The sequence below is a fragment of the Eriocheir sinensis genome, chromosome 44 (assembly GCF_024679095.1).
Source record: "Eriocheir sinensis breed Jianghai 21 chromosome 44, ASM2467909v1, whole genome shotgun sequence".
Taxonomy (NCBI): Eukaryota; Metazoa; Arthropoda; class Malacostraca; order Decapoda; family Varunidae; genus Eriocheir; species Eriocheir sinensis.
In genome coordinates, this window is record NC_066552.1 from 9825388 (window position 1) to 9838963 (window position 13576).

At 41.5% G+C, this 13576-nt stretch overlaps 1 protein-coding gene and 1 long non-coding RNA gene across 2 annotated transcripts; one reads left to right on the plus strand and one right to left on the minus strand.

Moving 5' to 3' along the window:
* Window positions 1–330: 330 nt before the first annotated feature.
* On the minus strand, window positions 331–2936 carry LOC126980453 (uncharacterized). The gene is made up of 2 exons (XM_050830371.1): window positions 2764–2936; window positions 331–1603 (listed from the first exon to the last, which is right to left on the minus strand). Exon 2 carries the CDS (start codon window positions 1581–1583, stop codon window positions 459–461), a length of 1125 nt encoding a protein of 374 aa, XP_050686328.1. The 5' UTR covers window positions 1584–1603; window positions 2764–2936; the 3' UTR covers window positions 331–458.
* Window positions 1617–13179, plus strand: LOC126980456 (uncharacterized). The gene is made up of 3 exons (XR_007733255.1): window positions 1617–1965; window positions 4314–4557; window positions 9816–13179. It is a non-coding gene; the product is annotated as an uncharacterized LOC126980456 (long non-coding RNA).
* The last annotated feature ends 397 nt before the right edge of the window (window positions 13180–13576 follow it).

Consider the following 13576-nt stretch of genomic DNA (forward strand, 5'->3'; position numbering starts at 1 on the left):
CACACAGGATAGTATTATGTTATTTCTCTCTCTCTCTCTCTCTCTCTCTCTCTTTTGTCATTTAATCCACAGTAACCTCAACGTTTATTATAAATCTTTTTAATCAAGGCAATATTTATTGCAAATTATATTAACTCTTATGTCATTCCTTTTTCATTCAGACCTTTAAGGCCTGACTTACCAGCTTTCGGAGGCGATAGTTAACATGGTTGATTAGTAATCTGAGACAGGTGCAGGAGCTCGTAAGGCCAACGTGCGGCAAAGATTTATGGCCGCCTGTAGTGCTGTGTTTATTGTTTAAGTGACGTCCCGATGATGGAGTAACAGAGACTACTTTTATTTTTTTATTAATATAAATATTCTTACATTCTTAACTGGTATACACTGATGAACATGAATACAGAAATGAGATAATGTTTTGGTCCCAACGAATTAGTGAAGACTGTGTACCTCTCTGACTAGAAACACTTTCGGTGGACTATTGCAGGTCCTGACTCTTCGTACTCTTCCTTGGTGATCCACATAGCCTGGAAGGTTGAAAGGGAGGCCAAGATGGAGCCACCGATCCACACTGAGTACTTGCGTTCAGGTGGAGAGATAATCTTGATTTTGATGGTGGCAGGAGCTAGGTAAGTTAGTTCCTTCTGCAGCCTGTCAGACATTCCCGGGTACATGGTGGAGCCGCCAGACATGACAATGTTGGCATATAAATCCTTCCTGATGTCAACATCACACTTCATGATTGAGTTGTACACGGTGTCGTGGATGCCATCCGCCTCCATCCCGAGCAGCGAGGGTTGAAAGAGCGACTCGGGACACCTGAAACGCTCGTTCCCAATGTCGATCACTTGCCCGTCAGGTAGCTCATAGGACTTGTCTGATGATGGTGAAGCTGTCGACATCTCGTTCTCGAACTCTAGCGAGACGTAACCAAGTTTTTCTTTCATATCACGAACGATCTCACGTTCTGCGGTGGTGGTGAAGGAGTAGCCTCGTTCAGTGAGAATTTTCATGAGGTAATCAGTCAGGTCGCGGCCAGCCAGGTCCAGACGCATGATGGCGTGAGGGAGAGCATAACCTTCGTAGATGGGCACAGTATGGGTGACGCCGTCGCCAGAGTCCAGCACAATACCAGTGGTACGGCCAGAGGCGTACAGGGACAGCACGGCCTGAATGGCTACGTACATGGCGGGGGTAGCAAAAGTTTCAAACATAATCTGGGTCATCTTCTCACGGTTGGCTTTTGGGTTCAAAGGAGCCTCAGTGAGGAGGACGGGAGACTCCTCAGGTGCGACACGAAGTTCATTGTAGAAGGTGTGGTGCCAGATCTTCTCCATGTCGTCCCAGTTTGTTACAATGCCATGCTCAATGGGGTACTTGAGAGTCAGGATGCCTCGCTTACTTTGGGCCTCATCTCCAATATAAGCGTCCTTTTGCCCCATGCCTACCATCACTCCATGGTGACGCGGGCGGCCAACGATGGAGGGGAAGACGGCCCTGGGAGCGTCGTCGCCGGCGAAGCCAGCCTTGACCATCCCGGAGCCATTGTCGACCACCAGACCGCTGGCTCCGTCGTCACACATTGTCAGCGTTAGCTCAAAATCTGTAGAAAAAAGCCCTTTTAGTTGGGGAATCCTGGTTTATAAGAAAATGTTTATGTCCTTATAATAGTTTGTCAGGTGACCGTTCCTTGAATACTAAGAGAAAAGTTCCCTCCTGTATAACTATGTTTACCCATCTCTCAATCTTTTGAGTTTGTTGTCTTTGATTGAATATGTTTATGCAAATTCATTTACCTACTCTTTTCCTATTTATGTCTCTGAATATCTATCTGAGTGTGCTGATTATTTGTGTTTTATTTCAGGTTCGCCGACGCTCCCCACCGAACGACCGCCCCGCCGACCTCCAGCTGTGTGTGTGGGTCCCTTCGTCCCCCCACCCCCCACACCACCGGCCTCCTCCTAAGTATTCTCTCTCTCTCTCTCTCTCTCTCTCTCTCTCTCTCTCTCTCTCTCTCTCTCTCTCTCTCTCTCTCTCTAAAGTAGCTGTGATGCGTTTTGAGTCGTGTTGGGCGATAAAAGCACGCTAGAAAAAAATATAATAGGCACATAAGAGTTTCCGCAGAACACATTTTGGTTGTGCTAAATGTTTTTGCACCTGATATAGTAAATCACTTGGTCGAAATGTATTATTATCAGTTTTTATTCTTTTCACAATATTTATCTGAACACATACACGCAAAACTTCATCTGTTGATTTTCTGTGTTTGGTGGAGTAAGAACAACAACAGCAACAAAATATATCAGCCTAAATTGAATCACTAATCATCATCGGCCTGGCAGGTGATTCAAGACTAACTGACGTCGGCTGTCATTTCATATCAAGGCCCTGAACACGTTACTTCTTCTGTCTCATCCATGTAAGATGATTTATCATACTACAGCGTATCAAGCACCGCAAAAATAACAGATCTGCTCCATGTTGTGTCACGTCACTGCGATTCACTAACACCAGAAACGGAAGTCGACTCGGGTAACGATTGTCTTGCATTGAATCCTGTCACATTTTTCTGATGTCTACACGATGCACTTTTCTTTTCGGAAATCACCACAAAATAAACGTCTTCCCCTTTAAATTCAAACGAGAACAAAGTAATGTGGGAATGGAAGTAAGTAGCAAAGGGTGGAAGGGAGGAATGGGATAACCAGAAAACTGAGTGAGGCAAGAACCGGAGTCAAGCGCGTGGCGGCACTAGGACAATACCTGTGGGCGGCGGCGTGGCGTGGCGGAGTCCTGCAGGGGAATGAAGGGAGACGCCTTGCCTCTCCACCTTAAAGCTCCGGGAGTTGGGAGGTTATTTTTAGGAGTGTCACGCCGCCTCCTACACCAACACTCTCCTGTCTCCCTCGCCTTGCTCCCTCCGTCCCCAGCTGTCCTGTGTCCCCACTTCCTCCTGCTCTCCCCTTCTCTTCCTCTCCCCTTACCATACTGCTACTCTCTCCCTCTCACTTATTTATGCTCACTTCTCTCACCTCACATCACGCTCTCATCATCATACTCCTTTTCTTTCTCCTTTTCGCTTCTATATGTATACGCCTCTTAGTTACCTCATGAATGTTGTAATGATCAAGTGAAACGCATCCTATTAATTAATCCGCTTAGAATGTCTCTGTACAATAGTAAAAGTGATGAACGTACCCCATCATACATGCACACACACATAAAAAGATTGCGTTCGTTCCTTCTCACGGGTCATGAGTTAGTGTTCCCCCGAGACAAACTACTATGTGGGTCTTATTAGAAATAACGGTGGCGGTAAAAAGCAGCATTAATTATTATGTATTCGTGTATCATCAAAGCACACACACACACACAGGTGGGGGGCAGCGTATGTACTATTTCAGGGTGCTTCCGTTTCGAGGTCTGGGAGTCGTGGTTGGTCACAGACATTTTATTTTAGACTATAGGTACCTGCGCGTCCTTGTCTACTCTGAGTGTGTGTGTGTGTGTGTGTGTGTGTGTGTGTGTGTGTGTGTGTGTGTGTGCGCGCTCATTCCTCTCTGACACTGGTAATAGTTTTCTTGATGTTGACAACCAACGCCCTCTTGAGAGAGAGAGAGAGAGAGAGAGAGAGAGAGAGAGAGAGAGAGAGAGAGAGAGAGAGAATGTGTGTTTTCAATAACACAGAAGGCGGGGGTCACGTGGGAGAGAAATAACCAGACGAAAACGTCCCATTCCTCCCCTACTGTGTCCTTTCTGTCTCCCTTTACCCCTTTACTTCCCCTCTCCCCAGTACCCTCCCTCCTTATTCCTTACCCATCATCCTTTCTCTCACCTACATCCTCTTTTTTTCCATTCTCTACTCCATTGCTCTCTGTGGAATCGTTTAAAGAGACGTGTAAAGAGAAGTTTAAAGAGTTACTAGAGATGATAGGATATGAAAAGATGAATAAGTGGTTCAGTACTGAGGGTGGTTAGGCTACTGCTCTTTGTGGCGTTATGAGCTGTAATTAACTCGGTAGTGTTGATTATCTCTTGTAAGTGTTGTTTGCGTGGAAAGCTAAATGTTAGTTGAATACCTTTGATTCTGTTTTAATCAATGTGTGTGAGAGAGAGAGAGAGAGAGAGAGAGAGAGAGAGAGAGAGAGAGAGAGAGAGAGAGAGAGAGAGAGAGAGAGAGAGAGAGAGAGAGAGAGAGAGAGAGAGAGAGAGAGAGAGAGAGAGAGATGAATCAATAGACAGACGTAGCATACTTAAAAAAATACCTTTTATATTACCCATACAGTTTTCACTTCGCCTGTGTTTATTCGCAGAGAACAGTCATCAGCGGTTGGTGGGTTGTCAGGCCCGAAACCTCACCCTTGTTACATTGCGAAGCCACTGTAGACTTCGAACCTCATGAACCATCGAAGCAACAGGTGGAGGGTCGGCGCGGGAGGCAGTAACTCTTGACCACTCCCAGGGAGAGAGGTGCACAGCCACTCCTCGACGATTCCCACTACCTTCCCGCCCCCAGCCATTATTGAACCTCGTCAGCCGGCACTGTATGGATGTTAGGTACTGCATGAATTTCACTGAGCATCGCTGCCTTGGCGATGCGGGGGCTACTGCGTTGGAGTAATTGCCTATTTCTGTGACTTACAGCGCTGGCGGCGAGTCCGTGGCCGGTGTGGCGTTAGGTCTCGTCCTCCTGATTTGGTTTGTCCGGACTTTGTTTACATACACAGGGTGGATGAATTTCGACACGGTATCGTGTATTTTGTTGTCTGCTTGTCGGGATCTGTCCCACCCAAGTTTATGTATATTTTTAGAAAAGTAAATGGTACCTCTCTACATTTAGATGCTTCACTTAGTTACTCTGTGACAGTAAAGATTGGGTTCCGCGATGCGCAGATCAGGATGGGACAAAGTAAATCAGGGGGACGAGACTTAACGCCACGCCGGCGTTCCTCGCTGCATGAAGAAGGACTGTGACGTCACCGCTATCTAATAGTGTACGTTCTGGGCTTCACCGTAACGAGACAACAGTTTTAATCAGGTGTGGTGCCAGTCAGTATGCTTTCAAGTTGTCGTATTGACATATTTCACAGGTTGCCTTTCTGTGACACACCCTACATCAATCTTACCCCCATACACTATATTGCTTCTCTAGCAAACAACAAATAATGTCTCGCATTTCCTCGACCACATCCTATGCCATAACTTTTCATGCAACTATGCTTGTTCAAAACTACGCTTCAGCTCCCCGTCCCAATCTGAATTTTGAGTAAATTTTCAGTATCCCGTTTATCTAGTAATCTAGTATAGTATATGATATATATATATATATATATATATATATATATATATATATATATATATATATATATATATATATATATATATATATATATATATATATATATATATATATATATTTGCAAGTTATATCCACATCAATCTACAACATTGCAATCCCACTGATCTAATATTTCAAGCAACAAATCTCCCATTATAAATTATCTATTTTCTCCGATGCCCTGCTCCCTCACAGGAACTTCCCTCCAGGGGGTGGCTGCGACAGAAGTGTCTCCATCTCTCCCTGTTCTGGCACTCCCTTGCAGCTCACTCAATCCTTCTACTTCCAACTCTCTCGCTCCAATACTCGCTCACCCCATTGATCCACTTCACAGGTGGATATCCCCTGACACCCCCTCCCTCAATCCTTCCCTCATACACTCTTCACAAATTCATTCTTCTTCATTTTCATCACGTGTCCAAACCATCTCAGCACACCACACTTCACCCATTCCACCACTCCAAAATCCACTCCTATCACTATCACACCCATATCAAACCTCTCATACACGCTTTCATTGCTTTCTTCATCGCATCCTGAAACACTACATGCACCTCTTATGTAACTCATTTCCACTGCACGTATTCTCGATTGCTGTGCTGCATTCCATGTCCACGTCTCTTATGCATATGACAGAGTTGGCAGGATAAATCCCCTTTGGAAAAGATTTGTATCACTGTGTCAGATAACAAGAAGCTGTTGTATTCAGACTTGTGTAGTGGTCACTCAAGACTGACTCACCTTTATTTGTAACCATTTTTGCAAATAGATAAAACCTACCTAACCACCCATCACTCTTACTTGATCTCCAGCATAATCTCTCAGCACACTATTCATTCTCAGACAAACCTGTCTTGCAAATGTTCTCGGTAAATCTCAGCTTTTATCAGTCAACAGTATCCTTCCTCCAATGAAAACTGTTACTTTCTGCCCCCTGAAAGAACAAAATAATCTTCTAATATGACTTAGCCCATTACAGTCTGATATTCATAGTATGTAGCATTGTTGCTAAATGCTATACTCTGTCTATTTGTAGCTTGCAACTGGAGCCTAGGCTGCTTTTGTAAGCTCGTCGCGGATTGGACAGTGGCCTGAGGGGGCCTTCCCCCACACATCATGGAAACAGACCTCTTCACACTACAAGTTTAACTTTTATGCTTTTAGCACACTCACAGCAGGTAATACATTACTTGCTTTCTTCATCATTGGACAGTAGAAGGACTGCAGATTATGACCGTGTTAAAAACACTTACTGACTAAAAATAAAGGAAATAATGCGAGTTGAAGTCAAAGATAGGGCTAAATTTTTATACCACTTTTTATTCCATGGCGATTTTTTCATAGAATTATTAAGCTACTTTAAAAACAAACAATAGCATTTGATAAAGAAATTTTTCCTGAAGATGATGGTGTCAACAAATTATCGTTATATTAGAAAGGAAGGGAGATAAGCAAGATTTTATATGAACTTAATAAAATGTAAAATTAGGCTGTCAGTGCTTTTTCGCTTCAAAGCGACGCGTCTATCGCCTACAACTTTGTAGGCTTGATTACCTCCTTTTCTTTTGAAATTCCCGAAAAATCTGTCGACACCGTCATCTTCAGGAGAATTTTCTTTATTATATGGAAATGTGTTTTTAAAATGGCTTTAATTCTATGAAAAAATTGGCATGAAATAAAAAGTGGTATAAACATTTATAACCCCGTCTTTGACTTAAACTCGCATTATTTCCTTTATTTTTAGTCAGTTAGTGTGATTTTTTAACACAGTCATAATCTACAATCTTTCTACCGTCCAGTGATGAAGAAAGCAAGTATGTAATACGCGCCGTGAGTGTGTACAAAGCATAGAAGTAAAACTTATTGTGTGGAGAATTCTGTTTCCATGGTGTGTGGGGGAAGGCCCCCTCGGGCCACTGTCCTATCAGCAATGAGCTAACAAAAATAGCTTAGGAGGATCCAGTTGCAAGCTACAAATAGACAGAGTATAGGATATAATTAATGCAATTAATTTTGTTGAAGGCTGGTTTGTTGTGGGATTGGATCAGCCTTTATTTCATCAAGTAGTTCACAGGGTCCAGGTCTAGGGGCCGCTTTCACAGTCACATTGGTTTGTGTTGATCATTACCAATGAGCGGCGATCGCCGCTACCAAAAAGAAATCCGCTTTCACAGTCGTCTTTTCGCGGCGCTGTTTGTTTGCATCAGTGCCAGAGATTGGAATCTTTGGTAACGGAGCTCTGGTAGCTGCGGTAGGTTGTGGGCCCCAAGGATAGGTTTGTACCAAGAGCAGCATGTGCTGTCCATAGATTGTCAGCATTTGCAGTTGATGATATTCTTTGTAGATGATTTGCATTTATAGTTGATGGTAGACTCTGTGAAAGAGAGATGGAGATAATATTTTCAAAAACTTAACAGCAGCAGTTTTTAGTAGAGGTAGAGGAGGAGTATATAAAGAAAGAAGTATAACATATTAAGAAGTAAATCAGGTAATAAAAAGATTAAAAAATGGAAAGGCAACAGGAATTGTGGAATCACAGCAGAAATGTTGAAGTGTGGAGATGTAGTTGTTAAATAGATGGTCAAGATATATGAAGTAGCATGGGAGGAGGAGGAGGTGCCAGCAGACTGGACGAAAGCCATCATTGTCCCAGTTTACAAGGGGAAGGGCAGGAGAGGGGAATGTGGGAGCTATCGAGGTATAAGTGAAATGCCAGGATTTGCTCTTTTCTCCACTCCCACACGGCCACCGCGTGTAATGAAACACACAAGAAATTAATCCAGACAAGGAAAGGTTTGCCGGCGCCGGGGGATTGAACCCGCGACCAGCGTAATGGGAGAGCCACTCCTTTACCAGTCGGCCAAAGAGGTACCCCCCTGGCAGAGGGAGTTATGGGAGGCTCGCCCATCAGGCTTAGTCGCCGTGGCACTACATAAGTCTCCTGAGTATACCCGGAAAGGTATATGGAAAAGTCATAATAGAGAGGGTACAAAGACTTACAGAAGAGAAAATCAGTGAAGAACAAGGAGACTTCAGGAAGGGAAGGGGATGTGTGGATCAGATATTTTCCTTCAGGATGGTAGTAGAAAAAATAATAGCAAAAGGAAAGAAACTATACGCTGCCTTCATGGATTTGGAAAAAGCTTATGACAGAGTCGATTGGATTGCATTGTGGGATGTTTTAAAGATTTATGGTGTGGGAGCAAAACTGCTTAGTGCAATAAAGTCTTTCTATGAGGATGCATCTGCATGTGTCAAAATTACTGGAGAAACAAGTGAACATTTTGAGATAAAAGTGGGCTTAAGACGAGGGTGCGTCATGTCACCATGGTTATTCAATATTTATATGGATGGTGTTATTAGAGAAATGAAGGGCAAAGTTGGGGAAGTTGGAGTAAGAATGTTCAATGAGGGAAGAAAGTGGGTGATGAATTCGATACTGTTTGGTGATGAAACGGTGCTCATTGCAGAAAATGAAAGTGACCTACAAAATTAGATCAGTGTTTTTGATAAGTGTCTGTAATAGGAGAAATCTGAAAGTAAATGTCAACAGAAGCAAAGTGATGGTTTGTGAGTGAAGTAGAAGTGAGGTTGTAGATTTTGTATGCCCATATAGAGTGGGAATTGAATTTGAAAAAAAATGCAAAATAATTTTGAATGGTGAAGAAATGGAGGAGGTCAATGAGTTTAAGTACCTTGGATCAGTTATGTATAAACATGGTGATACGGAGGGACAGATAAGAGAAAGGGCATTGCAAGGAAGGACGAATCATGAGTGACAGAAGTGTGAGCATGGAGGTAAAGAGGAATTTTAAAAATATAATAATATTACCAACCCTCACATATGCAAGTGAAATGAGGGCCTGGAATGAAAGTCAGAGGTCTAGAGTGCAGGCAGTGGAAATGAGTTATTTGAGGAGTGCTTGTGGTGTGAGTAGAATGGATGGAATGAGTAATGAAAGTGTGTACGAACGTTTTGGAATGTGTCACGGGGGTGAAGGGAAGAAGTGTGGAGCGGTGGAAGAAGTAAAGCAACAGACTTTAAAGTGGTCTGGCAACATGGAGCGAATGGAGGAGAGTAAGATGACCAGAAGAGTGTATGTGAGTGAGATAGAGGGAGGGAATGGTAGAGGACGACCTCCAGTGAAATGGAGGGATAGGGTGCAAGAGTAGTTAGGGAGAGGGGGAAAAGATCTTTGAAAAACTTTGAGCAGGCAAGGAGGGAGTGTCTGGATAGAGAAAGTTGGAAGCTCTTCTGCCATGGCCATCCCCTGGTGGGAGCTCCTAGGAGCAGGCGTCGATGAAATGATGATGATGATCGTAGACTCAAGATAATTCTTTTCAGTTTTATTTCATATTAAATGGCTAAAAATATGATTTATATGCTACTGTTATGTGCTATAAGTATACATACAGGCAGTGATATTGTCTGTATTGCAAAGTATATATTTCTAATTTATATTTATTTTACTGGCAGATTGCAGGACATCTGACCTTGTCATGATATCAATGTATATGATCTGGACTGGCCTGCAGGATGCGGAGAAGAGAAACAATCTGACCACATACATCATCAGTATATGTGCTTCAGACTTCTTGTCAAGTATGAGTCATCAATGAAAAGGTGATCTGCTCACAGCACTCAACATTGAATTACTACTTGGGTAAAGTGCAATTAACCTATATTATATTGACTATGATTAATGTTTTATGAGAATTTAACTGATTGCATTGCAGGGAACAAAATTAGTGCTCCTCATAAATGTATGCCATGCACTCAACTTCACATATGCTAATCATGAAAATGCTTTACCCATTCCTGATAACAATACCCCAGCCTCTCTCTTTGTTGGTTTGTGCCAGTGTACTTTGTCAACCACGAGCCATTAGTGAAGTCACGTCCTCCAGCTCACAGCCAGCATGCACTCCTCGTATTCTGTGTGAACAGATGCTTTGTTGATCAGCTCTCCCTCTTCTGGGTTGCCAGTTGCTCTAAATGAGTCATGGATGACAGGAACAGTAGATCAAATTATTAGATGACATTAGTGTTAGGCACCAAATGAGGGAGACTTGAGCAAGCCAGAATTTGTGAGTATTGTGAGGAATGGGTGAAACATTTCAAAGATAGTATTGGTGTAAATATGTCCATAGCTAACCTTGTTCTTTTAAGCCCCAGGAGTCTTTCCTCATGACTGACATTTCTCATGAAAGACCTGGAGGGTATGCTCTTTCTTAGGAACAGTCCTTGGGAAGTCTTTTTGGGTTACCACAATTGTAGTACAGGCCCTAGAGCCAGACTAACTTGCAACTGAAGGGAGGCTGATGAACAAAACACATAACCAAGCAAGCTACAAGAGCAGTGAGGGTGTGTGTTGTCTGTGAACTGGATGGAGTGTGTGCCATCGGTAATAGCCCACATGGCCAGCATAATGCACTGACATCCAACATACATTAATGAGGAGCACTGCATACTGCTATACTTAGTTCTTTAGTCATGAGGAAAATCAAAACTACAGCAAACAGATAAGATTTTTTTATCAAATGTATATATAGTAAACAGGTAATAGGTTTCTTTATTTAACATATAAATATTATAGCTAAATTCTATATAGTGCCTGCAAGAGAAATTTACATAGAAGTGCAAGAAAATCTACACGTAAAAGTGAGTGCTCTTTACACTTGCATAGCCATCACATTGTTGGCAGGAAGACTTAATCCTACGTCTGGTAGATGAACAGATAACTATAGGGGGAGGAGAGCATGTAGGACACTCACTACTAACTGAGCTGTTGATCTGCATGTGTGTACTGTTGATAGCTCCATTGTCTTCCTTGCTCTCATATATTCTACTTGGAGGCATCACCATGGAGGTCTGTAAGCTTAATAAAGAAGAGGAAGTTCTTGGCTTGACTCAGTTGGTAAAATGTGGCTTTGATATGTGAATCAAGATAGTTGGGTGACATGCGAGGCTATTTTCGATATTATCAAGACCATGACCAGGTGGACAATTGGCATTGGATTGAATACAAACATTTCTTTGATTGACAAACTTTTCAAATTTTTGATAAGCTTCAGTCTTGGCCCTCTTGGGAGATGTCTTTTTATTTTCTGACTTGCTGCCTATTTACCACCCAGGGATGACACTGTTGAGGCAGGCCCGCAGCAGCCTTGATGAAGTCGAAAATAGCCCATGTGTGTTAACCAAATATCTTGAACCACACTTCACAAAACCAAGACCTACCAACTGAGTCATGGTATGAGCATCCTCTTCTTTAGTAAGCTAATGGCATCCCATGGTGACACCTCAAAGTAGAATGAGCGAGGTCCAAAAACAGCTTTAACTGCATAGGCAGGAGATGGTGGAGTGGCCAGCAGCACATCCATTCAAATTGAATGCTCAATGAGCAACGAGGGTCTTGCACACTTTTCTCTCTTTAGCTATCTGGTCAGCTACCAGACTTACAAATGAGTCTTCCTGCGAACGAGGTGGTCGTTACACAAGTGTAAAGGATTCACTTTCACATGTAGAGTTTTCTTCTGTTTCTGATGTGTAAATTTCTTTTGCAGGTCCTATACCTCAGTGCAGGTCCAAATGCCTTGCCAACATTTCCCACTAGTGGTTAGCATGTTTTGTTCACTACAGTCCATCAACCTCAAGCTTGTGACTGGAGGAAATAGTTGATTTTGTAATCTTATTGATTGGATTTTCACTTCAGGAAAACAACCTGCACAACTTAGAAATTGGCTGCCTCATAAGAAGTTTCATTGTTATTCTTTGTAGCTCACTAATGTTGCACAATACTTTTCTTTGGACAACTCAACAACTTCCTTCCTCTGTCATCTGAAATCTGATAACAATCATATCCAAAACTTAATGGCATGCCATTATCTTTATACAGGAACCTGAATAGTCCTTGAAAAAATTTGGCATGAAATAGAAAATGTGAAGAGCAGCATTGTGCAACATAGGAGATCTACAGAGATTAAATGCAACTCTTAGTGTAGAGACCAGTTTCTAGGTGTGCAGGAGACTGGCTGCCTCAAAATGCTGTTCAGTCAGCAATAAGTGAAGTCACCTACAGTTATGAATATAGTCATGATGGATGAGTAGTAAATATATAGAGAGAATGAACATATTTTCAGCACAGGATATGAAGCACATAGCTCCATATGTTATATATTAGGCACTTAGAAGCAAAGCAGAGTATTCCATAAGACCATTGTTTTGAGAAATGAAGTTACAAAGTCTGGTTAAGCATACATCAATGTGATTATCTAGATTATCTATTCAAGTATTGTTTTGCCATGTGTTTGTCACCATACACCATACTAAAAAAAAATTCCTGAATCATACATTATTTTTAAAAATAACGTCATAGAAGGTTCACATCGTATGGAAGTTTTGTTCTACATCGATTATAAAGTATTAATTTTTTTGGGGTGTGAATTTTTTCAGTGAGCTGCAAAAAAGACGCATACAACTGACGCTGCATGGGGTGGCGCTGTTGTATGATTGTCTGAGCCAAGATGTGTACTGGGAGGTGTGCGTGCGTTGACTGCCAGCCTCTGCTTCTTTAACTCCAAACTGGTTTGTACTATGGAGCAGGCAAAAACACGTTACATCAAACCTACATTACATCCACCACATGGTTGCTTTTCCCTTGGCATTTTATTGTCTGTGGCTTTTGAGACCCTCAGTAGCAGTAAATGGCTGCTGAGGGTCTCAAGTCACATACAATAAAATGTTTGAAGTCTTTGTGTTTTTGCCCGCTCCAAAGTACAAACCAACTTAAGTTATAGAAGCAGAGGCGTAAATCTCCTGGCAGCCAATGCACACATGCCTCCCGACCACCCCTGCCAATCAATCACATAATGCCGCCCCACACCCCATTTGTTGTATGCGTCTTTTTTTTATGCAGCACACAATAAAAAAAAAAAAAAATTTTAAAAATTTCTGAAAAAAAAATATTATAAAAAAACAAAATTTTATAAAGAAAAAAATTTTTATATCAAAATATATTTTTTTAAAAAAAAAATTAAAAAATCAACATTTTATTTTAAATCTATTTTTTTTTTTATTTAAAATTTAAATTTTTTTTTTTTTTTTTTTTTTTTTTTATTTTGTTTATTTATATATATATATATATATATTATATATATATATATATATATATATATATATATATATATATATATATATATATATATATATATATATATATATATATATATATATAT

Coding starts and splice junctions, on each gene's coding strand:
- LOC126980453 (XM_050830371.1), bottom strand. CDS start 1,583: ATGTGTGACGACGGAGCCAGCGGTCTGGTGGTCGACAATGGCTCCGGG.